Source organism: Morus notabilis, unplaced genomic scaffold (assembly GCF_000414095.1).
Source record: "Morus notabilis unplaced genomic scaffold, ASM41409v2 Scaffold2035, whole genome shotgun sequence".
In the NCBI taxonomy this organism is placed as follows: domain Eukaryota; kingdom Viridiplantae; phylum Streptophyta; class Magnoliopsida; order Rosales; family Moraceae; genus Morus; species Morus notabilis.
This window is the reverse complement of record NW_010360448.1, coordinates 269,999-286,271: the sequence shown is the minus strand read 5'-3', so window position 1 is coordinate 286,271 and position 16,273 is coordinate 269,999. Positions and strand designations below refer to the sequence as shown.

General features: G+C 30.3%; 1 protein-coding gene across 1 annotated transcript; it reads left to right on the top strand.

Annotated features, from left to right (window-relative positions):
• Positions 1-15,604: 15,604 nt before the first annotated feature.
• On the top strand, positions 15,605-16,263 carry LOC112091294 (VQ motif-containing protein 20-like). The gene is made up of 2 exons (XM_024164518.1): positions 15,605-16,075; positions 16,225-16,263. The coding sequence occupies exons 1-2, from the start codon at positions 15,605-15,607 to the stop codon at positions 16,261-16,263; spliced, it is 510 nt and encodes a 169-aa protein (XP_024020286.1).
• Positions 16,264-16,273: the final 10 nt, after the last annotated feature.

Here is a 16,273-nt window from a genome sequence, read left to right as displayed (position 1 = left end):
TTTTATTAATATAATTATTTAATTAAAAAATAGTATTAATTGAGAGTGAGGAATAAAAATTAAAATTTATGCACTTTTAAATGATATTTTTCAAGATTTCTTAAGGGTTAATTACAAACAAGATAATAAGGGTTAATTATATTTTTGGTCCCCAATATAAGAGTGAATCTCATTTTAGTCTCTAACATTTATGTATAACTAAATGAGGAGGAGCTAACAGACTAATTTTGTAATGAAATAGTTCAACGACACTTATTATTTATGTGATACGTGTTATTTCTGTTAAAAATCTTAACATGAGGAGTTTTTTTTGTTAGTTTTTGCATTTCACTTACATTTTCTTTCAAAACTTTAGTTGAGAGGAAAATTTTGCAAGAATTGTTAAAATTCAAAAGGAAACAAAGTTAAAATTAAAGTTGGGGACATTTTGTGACAAGACATATAATTCAGGAGCAATTCATTTAAATACTATAAGCTCCATTATGGTTTCATCTTACAATACTTTAAGTATTAATGAAACTATTTTAGTGAAATTTAATTGTCTTAATTCTCGGACAATTGCGTCAAAAATTCGAGTTCTTTTTAAATTTTCTTGGACGCTTTCTTAAAAATCATAGCTAAATGTCACTTTTTTCTTAAAGAAAAAAAATTGACATTTTCACTCATTTTTCTTCTCCTTTATTTTTTTTTGGGTTTCAGTAACTTATTAGATTTGTGTTTTTTTTTTTAATTCAAGTTTTTTGTTTAGAATCACATATATGAGGGGTTTTTTTTTTTTTTTTTTTTTGTAAAGTATATATTGAGTGGTTTTATTTATACCTTTTTTTTACCCTCCGCAACTCTTTTTAACTACACGCTCCACGTAATTTTTAAATTTGTAAATTTACTTTTTTATATTTTATATTCTTATTACTCCAAGATCACCTCTAAGTATTTCATGATATTATTTTTTTTTTTGAATACTTAATTTTCTTTTCACATCCACTATTTTGTTATTTTGATATTATCATTTTAATATTATCATATGATAACTCATATACATAACAATTGGACAACAAAATTAAGATTGGTTTTAGTGTCCCAGCATTACTCATATTTGGGTGTAATTAGTCTGCTTTTATATTTTGCCATGTTTTCATAAATGGGGGACTGGATTGACTAAATTGAGAGTATAATTATTTACAGAGGGGGAAGTTTAAGGACTCATTTGATTTGAAGGCGGAATTACAATAAAACCCATCATACATGCAAAAAATTAAAACTAATTTGACACAAAATAAATAACAAAAAATATCATTTTGCTACCTCTATTATTCGAAAAAAAAAAATCATTTTGGTAACTTTTATTTTTAATAAGTTTTAAAAGGTATCTTTACATTTAAAAAGAAAATGTCAATTTGATACCTCGAGATGGTTTTTTTTTTTTAACATAAATGATTCTTACTATGCTGTTGTTTAAATAATTAGATACTAGATATGAAAACTATGCAAAAATATTTTAAAGCCATTCGAAAGATGTAAACAAATTTTAAAATAACATATCCACCTCGACTTACCCTACACACCCAACTCCGCCCCAACCCTCAACCGGTCTCGAGCTCCACTTTGCCACAGTCGCCCTAGCCGCCCCACACCCTCCAACGCCCCAACACTGGTAACGCCCCACCTCGGACCTTACCCCAACACTCCGACGATCAACCAACCACCCCGCGACTCACTCAAAGTTCAGACTAATAATTTGTACATTTTTGTATTCAGAATTGCTATACTGCATGAAATATTTTTAACACGAAAGCCACGAATAAGTAGACGTCATAGCAAGTCACGTGTCAAAGGATATGATGGTGAAACACACACAAGTGAAGTAAAAATAGTGCTTCATGCCATGATTTATGAAGGCCTCGTTCACTTCGCGGATTCGAGTTTTCAATTCGAGCTGAGATGTGCCATTTTCTGAGAGCTTTTCACTGTAGCAAAAAAAGTTAATATGATATTTTCTGAGAGCTTTTTACTGTAGAAACTTAAAACTGAAAACTCGAATCGGTGAAATGAACGAGGCCTGTATTTTTTCGTAAGTGTTGGGGGAGGTTTTTATTTTAAATATTTTGAGGAAATATTCCAAAAAGAATCATATAGGTACCATAATTATTTTTTCTACGTATCTTTTAAATATCATTAGAAACCTCGTGATATTTTCTAATAAAAAGGGTCATAAAATGATTTTTTCCAAAAATATATGGTGTATATGCACTTACATTACATCGGACTATTATAAAGAGTAAACATGCTTTTGAGATAACAACAATAAAGTGTCATCCGTACTGTGTTATATCATCTCTCAGATCTTTTATTGAAAATTTCTTCTTTATTTTATTTTATTATTATTATTATTTTGCTTAATTTCCTCCTATAATGTTATGTTAGGTAAAGTCTCCTGATATCGGATTGGAGTGACACATGTATATTTATTTTAAATATATATATATATATATTTCTTTATAAAAATATGTATATTTCCTCTTAAAACATGTATAATATGATGAGACACTTATAATTTATCTAAACACCTATTTACATATTTTAAAAACAATATACATATTTTAAAGAGAAATATACACGTATCATTCTAATTCGGTGCTGGATTGGAACAATTCCTAAAATGTTATTATAAATGGTGCTGGATTGGAACAATTCCTAAAATGTTATTATAAATATATGGTTGATGTGACCCACAAGTTGATCCTTCTGTACATTGCTTTTCTTTTGTCATTCTTTTCTATTTGTCAGAAGTGAAGAAGCTCAATATCTAATTGGATCGACACTACAAATTTACTTATCCTATTTTAACTGCAAATAAATTAAAACAAAAGTTTCAATGTGGTATCATCTCGAGCAAAATCTAGGTCAACGCTTCCCTATTGTGCAATTTCCAACTAATTTAGGGTATGTTTAGTTCAATTATTCGAGTTTTTAATTTGAGTTAAGATGTAATTTTATGTAATAATTTTTTATTATAATAAAAAAAATTAAATGTGATTATTTTTAAAAAATTTTTACTATAATAAAATTTAAATTTTAAACTCAAATTAATGAAATTATAAGAGCCGTGATACAGTGCCCCACTCCATTAAGAAGCTGGCAAGAACCGAAAGTCTCTCGATAGGTATGATAGAAACAGTTAGCCTATTAATTCAACCACTACTTACGAGCAAAACATATGTACGTATCTATATGGTTTATGATCGATCGGAAGGGTCGGTACATTCCAATAGGCAATTAGCATATTGGAGTTCAGACGTGCTATTTCATTTTCCTATCTATTTGACCGCCTGTCCAATCAATTTTTCACACCAGTCTCATTTAATTCACGTTCATATTTTGAATATTTAGGCCTCGTTCACTTCGCAGATTCGAGTTAAGATATAACATTTTATGAAAACTTTTTACTGTAATAAAAAATTTTAATGTGATATTTTTTGAGAATTTTTTACTGTAAAAACTTAGGCCTCGTTCATTTTATAGATTCGCGTTTTTAGTTTTAGGTTTTTACAGTAAAAAGCTATCAGAAAATGTCACATCTAACTTTTTCTGCTACAGTGAAAAGCTATCAGAAAATGTCATATCTCAGCTCGAATTGAAAATTCGAATCCATAAAGTAAACGAGGCCTTAAAACGAAAAACTTGAATCGGTGAAGGCAGTTCTTATTCATGTGATCAATTTGTTGTATTAACATGATATTATAAATAAATATTGAAGAGACAGCTAAAAGAACAGGAATGGGGATAGTACACAGTGGCGGAGGGATCCAGGTGAGGCCCAAGGGGGTGCCCTCCCTGGAATTTTGATATTTGATTTTTAGGATATAGTTTTTTTCAAAACATTTTCATATGTGTCCCCTTATCAATAAACTTTAAATATATCCCTAAAAAATCCAATCTCAATTTTTTATTATTGTTCTTTTAATCTTTTCCTACTTATTATTATATTTTTTAAATGTACTTAATTGAATTTTTCTCTAATTTATTCTTATGAAACAGTTTTTCTTTCAAATTGGTTCCTTCTAAAATATTTTTAGATATAAACGTGACCCATTAAAATATTTTTATCAAATGTGTTCCTAATTAAGTTTTTTTTTTTCAAACAACCCTTTTTAATTTAAAAGTTTCTCGTAAACACGTTTTCTCTAATTTACTCTTGTTGAAGTAATATATATTTATTCAAATGTATCCTATATACTTAAAAATATTCTTTTTTCCTACAACACTTGCAACTACTATTTTCTCATACATATTATGTAACTCTTAAATAATTTTTTTTAATCCAATTTACTTGCTTATTGCTCAAATTCGTTCTATTTGTCTACATATATTATTCATCTAAAAATATTGGAGCTACTATTATTAGCATTTTTCATGTATTCAGGTTATTAAATTTTTTGTTTTAGGTGACAGATTACATAATTAATTTTTACATAGATATAGGGTTTTTTTTCTTTTTTTTGTTAGAAAAGTAGAGATCGATTAGGGGTGATTATATGTACATCACATGTGTATACGTTGCTTAAACAAGACCACTAAGCATACAGTTGGCGTTTTATTCTTTTTGGCAGTGGAAAAGAAATAGTCGTATATATTCTGATGTATAATGTTCCCAAACAATTAGAAGACCCCTCTCAAATAGATGGGGAAAGAAAATGCCTTTAATGTCTTTAAATGGATGACGCTTACGTATGTGCTTATGCATGTCATTATCAAGGGATCACAAAAAGCATGCACTACACGTGGATTGGATTTCATATTCTTTATGTAATTATTCTTTACTTGAGTTGGGTGGGTGACGGGGACCATCCAAAACCCTTCGTAGAAGTAACATTACGGTCTTGTTCATTTTACCGATTCGAGTTTTCAGTTTTAAATTTTTAAAGTTAAAAATTCTCAAAAAATGTCACATTTAATTTTTTCTGCTACAGTTAAAAACTCTCAAAAAATATCATATCTCAGCTCAAATTGAAAATTTAAATTCGCGAAGCGAACGAGGCCGTAATTAATAAATTTATGTACTTATTATTGATAAAATAATCTTGATTATAAGTTTTTTTTTTCTTTTTGGTAGAATAATTTTTTGTTATAATTTGGACTTTTCCAAATGATATTCCTCATCTCATGGATGTGAAAGAGCACTAGTTAGCAGTTATTCTCCAGCATAATCATGCATTTGTCAATATTTAGAAAACGTGTTTCAACTTTTCGCCACTTAAAAACTATTTTTCAGGAGTGTCAAATCACCATCATGCTTAATTTACTGAGTTTATCACAAAAAAAGAAAAAATAAAGAAGAAAAAGAAAAAAGTAAAAGAAATAAGAAAGAAAGAAACAGAAATAATCTCGATATTATCATGCTTAGAGTAATGCATGGATAAATTCCATGATATGCTTTGTGTTGATAAAGTTAGATAAGTCGGTAGGTTTGATTAAGTCTTCTACACGTGTCACTAGTGGATTGGTTTTTGACAAAGTTTGTTAGAGTCTGTAATTAGCTATTTAAGACACAAAACTGTATTACACAAGCGGTTAGCAATAATACAATCTTTTACCCTGAAATCTTCTTTCTCTAGAATATTATTTTTCCTGTATTTTCTCACTCTCCAAACACTTTGGAGTAATTTCTCTACCTCTCAAGTAACTAATGACAACAATTAACAAACAAGTAACTGCTAACAACATCAAAGTTGGAAGGATTAAGACCATTGGAATGAGTGCTTTGATTACAGGACAATAACCGATTAATTACAAAAGCGCCATCAGAAACGAATCGTATAAGAAGAGATGAGATAATTCAAATTCTTCCGCTGTGCCTTTAATTATTTGCTATCCCCACTGGTTTTGTTTGAGTTGATTGCACAAAAAAAAGGAAGGAGATGCTTTTTACTTTCCTTCGTCTTCCTTCCTTTGTCTTTTCTTATCTTATAGTCACTTTTAAAATGCAGTAACGTGTTACGAGTAGGAAATATATATATTGTTAAGATTGACCTTTGAGTTAGAGATATATATTATTAAAATAGTATCATAATTTTCTTAAAGAGATGTATTAGTAATGTTTTAATTAAAATTTTTAAACTTAAATTAAATTCATTACGAACGAGTTCTGATCAATAATCAATTTTTGATGCATGCATGGCTAATGGGTAAAGTTGAAAAGCTATAAATTCGATCACATGAGAAGCACATAATATCGGCGAGACAAATGACCGAGGTCAAATATCACCAATGCTTTTTCTTGTTTCTGGGGAGGAATTAGCACTGAATGTTGATATGAAGACTTGAAACACGTAATAAATATGCTTTTTTAGAAAGTGCAATTTGCCACCTCTAAAGATTGTTTATGGGTTTCGACAGTAAATCACTTCAGTCTTTTTTATGTGTTTCTACTGTTAGAAAAATAGGATAAAAGAAATTAAAAACGAACAGCTAAATTGAAATAGAAAATTGCAATAAGCATACAGAATTATAAATTACAACAACAAAATATTAAAAACTCAATTACAAAGATCAGAAGATCATTATTGAACGGAATAAAACCGATCACATGAGGCCCGTTAGTGCTTAAAGAATTCCGGCATCTATCTCCTAAGATACAACAATGAACGAGAAATTCCAATACATGACGAAGTTTCTCTGACGAGCTTAAAACGTACTTAAACTCTATCACACTGAGAAAAGCCTAGACTAGGAGCGGAGGAATATCTGATATGCTTTCTGAGAATTTTTGTGTATGAAAAAAAGAGCAGGGACGCCAATTTATAATCATTCAGGATGGCTGTTGGTGGTTTTAGCTTTTATTTCTTAATTAAAAACCAGTATTAATCCCAGATTCATTCTCTAATTAATCCAAACGTTTTGGTTGTTGCAAAACGTTTTAATCTGAGGCTTTAATAGTAGGTTAATTCTGATATTATTACACATTTATACTGCTAGAAAAAGAGAGCTAGAAATTATGGGTTCCCTAACGGTTTATCAAATTAAAACCTTATTATTGAGTCGTTACTGAGTTCAACGGCAAGTATTAATTTTGTAAAACATGAATATAAATAAACGAGGGAATTTCATAATTAAACTAATGATAAAGAAAATTATAAAGAAACCTAAAGAAATCAAAACTTGAATTTAAATAAAAAGACAATCAATAATGAAAACTTGTTTAAAGAATCAATCTTCAACACTAGATAATGGAATTACGACGAATGATTAATATTATTCTCAATCTCTTATATAAACCATCAACTGTAGATAAAAATAAGCTATCAACTGTATATTAATATTCTTAGCTACTTATTTTATCATGTCTCTAAGATACAAGAAATATGATTTAGAATCTCAAAATCCATACCGAGTAAGTTAAAAGGCATAAATCCATAAATAGGAATATACTTATAACTCAGGATTAAGATCGTTTTACATATGACCATCGATGTACTCAATTTGAATTTCTATACTTGATAAAAATTATCAGAAATTCAAATCGTGTCTATGTCCTAGTTATACATAATCTCATTACGCATAATGCACTAATTCATGAATATTTTTCCATATTAACAATGCGGCTAACACTGTTCTATTCTAAATGGGAATGACATGTATTAGTAATGTTTTAATTAACGATCTTGAAACTTTAATTAAATTCATTCCGATCATATTTTGATTATTATCCTTAAAAACAATCCTCTCATATATAACGCTTATATACAATATCTAAGATTACATAAATAATCGCAGAAATTTCAATGATATTCATAAGGTATTCAATAATACGTGCACATAAAATAATATAAAAATACTAATGAATAATAAATATCATATTACATCTCACGCTTTTAGGATACTATTCCTAACATAAGAATCATCAAAAGCCTCGCTTAACCTTCACGTTGTGAGCATCACTATTTCCTTATGGAAATGGATAGGGGGTAACCCCACAGTGGTCCAACGAAGTCATTATAATTAGGTAGTCCCTTTAAACTTAGATCTTGCGATCTTCATTCAACTAGGTTAGGTTTCCTTCGTATTGACTTTCTATTTCATGGGCTTTAGTCCCATTGCCCCTGGACAATTTGTTAACTAAATCTCAGTTTAACCCTTTGATTAGCGGATCCGTAATGTTATCCTTTGACATCACATAATCAACAGAGATAACTCAAGTCGAGATTAGTTGTCTAATGATGTTATGTCTACGACGTATGTGTCTAAACATACCATTATACATATTGCTCTGTGCCCTTCCAATCGTTGATTGACTATCACAGTGTATACTGATCGCTGGAACAGGCTTGAACCACTTTATTGTTGGTTTCTGAAACGATTTCGGAAGCGGAAGCATGTATGAAGTTGATCGTGTATAACAAAAATTTTCATAAAACTTTGAGATACTTTACAAATTACATTAATTTATGCACGAATAAATTAATCAAATTAATTTATATACCTAGCGAACGATTAGGTCGATAACTTGAGTTCTTTGACCACGAACATTCCTTGCTCCAAGCTAGTTTAGAACACGCGAATCTTACTCATAAATTCCTTAATCTATGAAGACGTGTATGGGCACACCTGAAACAAAACGGTATTAGCAAATAAACACTTAAGATTTTCATGAACACCAACACATGCATGATGTAGAATTTTTTGGAGAATTTTCCTTCCTACACTTTATAGAAAACCGACCACTATTGCTTGGAGAGAGAAAAAAATTGTGTTCTCCAACTTTCTGCAATCTCCAATTTATAGAGTAGTAGTCAGACTCCTAAAAGAAATATAATCTTTATCTTCAAAATAAAGCTTGATAATTATCTCTCACTTCTAATTTGATTTTAAAACAAAATCTACTCTCTTTTATCCATATGTTGGCCGGCCACCACAACGAAATTCTTCCCTGTGGTAGGCACATACATTATGATCAGGGCAGGGTAAATTTCTACATTTATCCTACAGTCCAATTTTAACTCAAATTCAAATTTCAATATAAGTCAAACTTAAATCAATTTGAATCTCAAATTGGACAACTTATCAAATAAGTCAAATGGATAATTTTGAGAGTAAGCAACTGAATCTCAGAGAGATTCACACTGTGTTGGGCGTTCACACTATGTGAACACCTTCGCATGTATGTTCCAAAATTCAAATTCAAATTTAAATATCACATTATTTAATTTATAATTAATTCTCATTTAATTATACTGGAGTGTTTTTATTTTAGAATTCTATAATTCTATAATTCTCATTTTTCTCTTAGTGTCTTGTAGGATTACAAGGACGACGTGAGGACTCATGGTCTTATAAGTCCGAGCTCTAATAAAATTAATAATTAATTAAACACATTAATTAATTATATTAATTATATTAATTCGAACAGTTACTCCACTATAAATTTAGAATTACACTTGTAATTATAGATATAAATTACTTCTAAACTGTGAAGTGTCCATTTGATATAGTCATTACATATAGATTAATCCTCAATAAATAATTCGTCATTAGTGCTAGGTGAAATCCATTAACTTCTCTAATTACATCGTTATCATTGAGTACCATTGATTCTCTAACAGACAGTGATTCATAAAACAAATTCACGAGTCAGAGCTCATGCTGGTCCAAGTACCGAATCAACCTTCAAGAGAATTATTTATCTACTTCTTTCTCAAGCTACTCATTTCATCATGTCTCTAAAATGACATTCACAGCTACTCATTTCATCATGTCTCTAAAATACATGGAATAGGATTCAGGATCTCAGAGTCCGTACCGAGTAAATCAAAAGATAAAAATCCATAAATAGGAGTTTGCTAATAACTCAGGATTAAGATAATTCTATATATGACCATCGGTAGACTCAATTAGAATTTCTATGCTTAATAAAAATTATCAAAAATTCATATTGTATGTCCCTGTTCCACGTAATCTCATTATGTGTAATACACTCATTCAATATCTCTTCATATTAATAGTACGAATAACAACGTTCCATTCTGAATGGGAATGGCATGTATTAGTAATGTGTTAATTAAAGATTCTAAACTTAATTAAATTCATTACGAACATCGTTTTGATTATTATCCTTAAATATTATCTCCTCACATGTAACACTTATATACAATATTTAAGGTCACATAAATAATCATGGAATTTTAAGTAATTCTTATAAAATATTCAATAATATATTGACATAAAATAATGAATAAACTATTTTATGAAATAAATAATAAATATCATATTACATCTCATGCTTCTAGGACACCGTTCCTAACATTTATAATATCATCTAAGAATTGATGTAGCCATTCAGCTCCTAAGTTACTCTTACACTTGCTTTCCAGTATTCAGCTTCTAAGTTACTCATACACCTATTCGGTATACTAATTGCGTTTGCTATGTCTGGTCTTGTATAACTCATTAAATACATTCCATCACCTTAGAATATTCCACTTAAGAGACACTCTCACCTTTATTCTTAGATAGATGTTGACTAGCATCTATCAGTGTTCTAGCCATGCTAGATTCATCATTGTTGAATTTTTTAAGTAGCTCGCACATATTGGGACTGACTTAGAATGAGCCCCTTTGATGTTCTTGTGATTTTTATCCCTAAAATCACATTAGCATGTCACATATATTTCATGTTAAACTTGGAATTCAACATATCCTTGCTAGACTTGATCATCTTATCATTACTACCAACAATGAGCATGTCATTCACATAAAGACATAGAATGACATAGTCATTTCCAACCTCTTTGACATAAACACATTTATCACACATTGTTTTAAATCCAATCTGTCATCATAGCACTGTCAAAGTTCTCATGTCATTATTTTTGTGCTTGTTTCAAGCTGTACAATGACCTCACCAGTTTACAAACTTTTCTTTTGCTGGGAATAATGTCCTAAAAGCATGATATGTAATGAAGGATATTATTATTTATCTAATAAAAGAGAAATTTCATTATTTATGTGTATATATTATTGAATATTATGTGAATATCATTGAAAATTCTGTGATTATTTATGTAACTTTAAATATTGTATATAAGAGTTATATACAAGAGGATAATATTTAAGGATAATAATTGAAATGTGTTCGTAATGAATTTAATTAAAGTTTTAGAATCTTTAATTAAAACATTATTAATACATGTCATTCCCATTAAGAATGGAACGGTATTATCCGCACTGTTAATATGGAAGGATATTGGATGAGTGTATTACACATAATGTGATTTTGTAGAACTGGGACACAAATACGACTTGAAATTCTAATAATTTTTGTTAAGTATAGAAATACGAATTGAGTTTATGGATGGTCATATATACGACGATTTTAATCCTGAGTTATTAGCACACTCATGTTTATGGATTTGTGTCTTTTAACTTACTCAGTATATATTTCGAGATTGCTAAATCTCATTCCTTGTAGCTTGGAGACATAATGAAATGAGTAGTTGGGAATGCTAATATATGAGATGAAATCCATTTCTTCTTGAATAAAGAAGTAGATAGATAATTTTCTTGAGTGTTGATTCAGTTTTTGGATTAGTAGGAGCTCCGATTCATGAATTTGTTTTATAAATCACTATCCATTAGAGAATCAATGGTACTCAAGGATAAAGATATAATTAGAGAGGTTAATAGATTTTAGCTTGCTCTAATTATGACTTATTTATGGAGGATCTATCTATATGTAGTGACTATATCAAATGGACACTTCAAGTTCTTAGAAGTAAATTACATCTGTAACTTTGAGAGTGCAATTTCAAGTTTATAGTGGAATAACTTTTGAAATTAATATGATTAATTAATTAATTAAAGAATTTAATTAATTATTAATTTCATTAGAGCTCAGAATTATAGGTCCATGACTGACTGTGTCATCCTTGTAATATTTACAAGACGAGGTGAATTATTGGTAATTAATATCACTTGAAATAAATAATGTGATTATTTAAATTAATTAATTTTAGAATGTGGTGGGGCCAGATGAGGCCACACGCCCAGCACAGAGAAGTGCAGGTGGCGTGTAGCACAAGGAAAATGCCTCTGGGATTCAGTTGATTGCTCTCCAAGAAATTCAGTATACTTGTTTGATAAGTTTTTCCAATTAAATTTAAAGGAAATTAAAGTTTGACTTTATCAAAATTTGAATTTGAGTCAAAATTGGAAACTGTATAGAAAGAGGAAATTATCTCTTTCTTCTGGCTAATAAAAAGCCAACCACAAGGAAATATCTCTATGGTGTGGCAGGTCCATATAGATAAGGAGAGAGAAATTTTGTTTCTAAAATTAAATGGGAAACTATAATTTAAATAGGATTTAAAATAAAGAAGTAACCAATTATCTATTGCTTTGCCTTCAAGAAAAAGCAAAGGGATCCGCTTCGTATTCTATAAATAGGAGACAATAGAAAATTGGAGAACACAATTTTTTCTCCCTTTCCCAATGAGATAGGCGTGTAACATATATGTTACGGGCATGTTACATTATGTTTGACAACATGTAACATTCTAGTGATAGCTGTGTAACTAGAGAGAAAAAGAGAAGAAAAGTTCTTCCATTTACGGTTCCACCTCATACATGTGTTGATATGGGTGGAAGAGAAAATTAGTGAGTGATCAATCCTATAATTCTAAATTAGAGCCCACACTCTAGGTCTTGCAGGTCTACATGACTAGACGAGAAAGATTCAGATTTTTCTAGAAAGCTTGGAGCGAGATTGTTCGTGGTCAAAGAATTCAAGTTATCAACGTAATCGTTTGCTAGGTAAATAAATAAATTAGATTAATTTATTCATGTATAAATTAATATAATTTATAGAGTATTGTAAAAATTTTGTGAAATTTTTTGTTATATACGATCCGCACCTTTTCGCTTCCGCATCTAAAATCGTTTTGGAAACTAATACTTTTTTCCTGTGTTGGAGTAGAAAAACCCTCAGTTTGACAAACAACAACATAACGTCACAATAAAACCTAAATATTTAAACTATAAATTCTAATACTAATTATTACTAATTAGAAATTTAAATTTAGGAAAGGGAATAATATTCCTAATTTCAAATTATTACAAATATAGTTTCTTTTTTTTTATTGAAAATTTATATAATGGATCCCTCCTATAATTTGGGTAATAAATTCTTGAATAAGGGGGAGCTGAATTGTCAACTCTGGTTAGGGATGAGCATTTTATCCGAGTAGTTGCGAGTACGCACCCCGAATAGAGTGGGTATGGGAGTTACTAAATGGGGATGGGACGGGTATGGGTTTATATTGTCCCTGAATTAGAAGTGGGGCGGGGGCCGGAGAAGTCCCCATCGTTGCCCCAATATACATATACCTAATTTTAAAAATTATTTTTAATACAAATATATATTATACATTATACTAGTACTTAAAAATATGGGTCTCAAAAAAAATTAAAAGTATTTAAATTATACCATCTTAAAAAGCCCTAATAATTTTTAGAATTGAATTTTTAGGATTTGATTTCATATGATTTTGAGATTTGATTAGTTATTTTTAGAGCTTAGATTTTCTTTTGAAACCTTTGTTTATTTTTATGAGATATTAATTTTATGTTGATTAATTTTATATTTATTTTGATGCAATTTATTTAAGTGTTAAAAATATCCCAATTTTTTTAATTGGGTAAATAGGTAAGGTATATGAAAAACCTTCCTAATAGGAATTCCTCGAACCCGATACAGACCCCGAATACGCAGGTATAGGGGCGGGTATTGGGAGCAAAGGTGGAAGCAGAAGCAGAAGTGGGGGAAGCATACCCAACCCCATTCCACCCAATGCTCATCCCAAACTTTGGTGTATAAAATTGAACTTCTTAATTTCTTTTTCTAACAAATAGAAGATAATAAATTTTTTTTACAAAATGAACCCTTATTTTGATTTAATTATTTTCTACATACCAAGGTACCTTTTTAACTGTATTTATCCTTATTCCAACTTCCAATTTCTCATGTTAATAAATAAACAAATAGAAATTGAATTAGTTAAGTAAACACGTTGATAGAGTTATGGAACTCAATTCTAAAGAGCTTAATTAACTCGTTCTCTCTTTAAACTTAGTGGACGTTTAGTTCATAGATTCAAAACCATTATTCAGAACCATTTTCGATTTATGTGTATTTTTTGTAAGAGAAAATACTGTAACGAGTCATGAACTATGATTCAAACTATGACATGAATTGTCATACCAAACACCCCTAATTGAAGTCTTGACTAGCACCTAGTAAATGCACTTTTATTTCACTAAATTTCTTCCATACGGGGGCATTTTCGTAACCACGGTGTGTTATTTTAATCTCTTTCTTCATTAAACAATTTGACATTAATTTATTCTGCATTTTTTGAGATAGATGTACCTTTTTTTCGAACTGTCATTTTGTTAATTATAATAAGTATTTACTTGCTATAATTAGATGTCAAAACGTCTATTGTTTAAAACTAATTATTCTTTATTTTTATTATTAATATCTACTTATATTATTTTTATTGTTAATTATTTAATAATCAAATTATTAATTATCTAGTGATGATCTATTTAAGTCTTTTGTTTAAAACCAATTGTTCTTTATTTTTATTATTAATATCTACTTATATTAATTTTATTGTTAATTATTTAATAATCAAATTATTAATAATCTAGTTATGATCTATTTATTTTCTAGCTCGTTATCTATTCATTTTCTATTAAATGAAATTCTAAAACTTTGGAACTTAAATTTTTTTATTATGAAACTTAAACACACGCTAAATTCTAAATTATGCTGTTTTCTTATGCATTTATATAATGTTGGTTAGACAAAGAAGTATTTTCTGATATAAAATCCGCTCCACTTGGAATATGGATCCCAAGTTCTTAAGTTCTACTCGAAGTGAATTTGCCAACTCAATTAACCCACATTTTTATCATGTACAAATTTTTAATCATATATTTTTCTCTCTCTTATAAATTTGCCTATTTTTCTCAATTAACGTTCTTCCTAAATTTCCCGCCAACCGCGTGGCAACCTAGGAATCTGCTAAAAAGAACACACAGCAAAAAACTCGCCAACTACTACTGTTTCCCACCCTTCCTGTGATTTTGACACGTCGACATCCCAATCCAACAGTGGCCCACCTCGCAACTTTTTTTTTCTTTGACTTTTCTCTTATCGCTTCTATTTATCTGATCTGCATATTTTGACTTACCAAACTACCCCCAACAAAATAATCCGAAACCCTTTTTGGATAACATGGCATGTTTTTATTATGGGTTTCAGGCATTTAACAATAGAACTGCCCACACAAGAACCTTTCCTTTGTTGCTATCTAAGCATCACCTCTGTTTTTCACTGCCTTTTATCAGCCATTCACAAACCCAACTTTATTTCAACAACTCCCACACAAATCGCTAAAAAATAACATAAACAGAACCTTAATATGTCTCTCTCTTTTTTTTTTTTATCCTTAAATAACTTTTATGAAAAAATAAATTTAAAAAAAAATCCAAAGGTTCTTTGATTTAAAATGAATTTCTCTATCTCACTTGTTTAAATTTCAAAACCATGAGCCCTTCACAACTCCATTCAAATAAGGATGTACAAAGTTATTGGGCATCTCCTTTGAAAATCAACAAGGCCTCTCATACCATCAAGAAACCATCCTCATCGCCGTCGTCCTCGTCGTCGTCCTCCACGCTAGCTATAATCTTGCCGCCGCCGCCGCTACCACAGCAGTGCAATCCGGTCATTATATATACACATTCGCCAAAGGTCATCACCACAAATCCACGTGATTTCATGACTTTGGTGCAGAAGCTCACAGGCATATCGAGCTCTAAGGACAACGACGACGACGACGACGACACGAACCCTCCATGGACGCAGCCCGAGACCGGCGATGCCTCGTCACCGCCGCTCTCGGAGATCAACAAAGGTTCGAAGACGGCGGCGACTGGCAATGATGATAATGAGTCGTCATCGGTAACTACGGAAGAGAATGGAAGCTGTAGTAACGTAGGGGATCATATTGGTCAGGTTATCAATTCATGTTTTGTTCCTCGGCCGAACCCCTGCAATTTGATGAACAAGATACCGGTTTTTACGTCGAATTCGGCCGATATTTTTTGCCCTAATCTGCCATTTTTGAGTTGCAATGATTCTTTTCTATTTGCCGGTGCTAGTAGGAGAACTCCTGTTCGATCAAAATCTTCCACCGTTATTGATGGAAAGAGT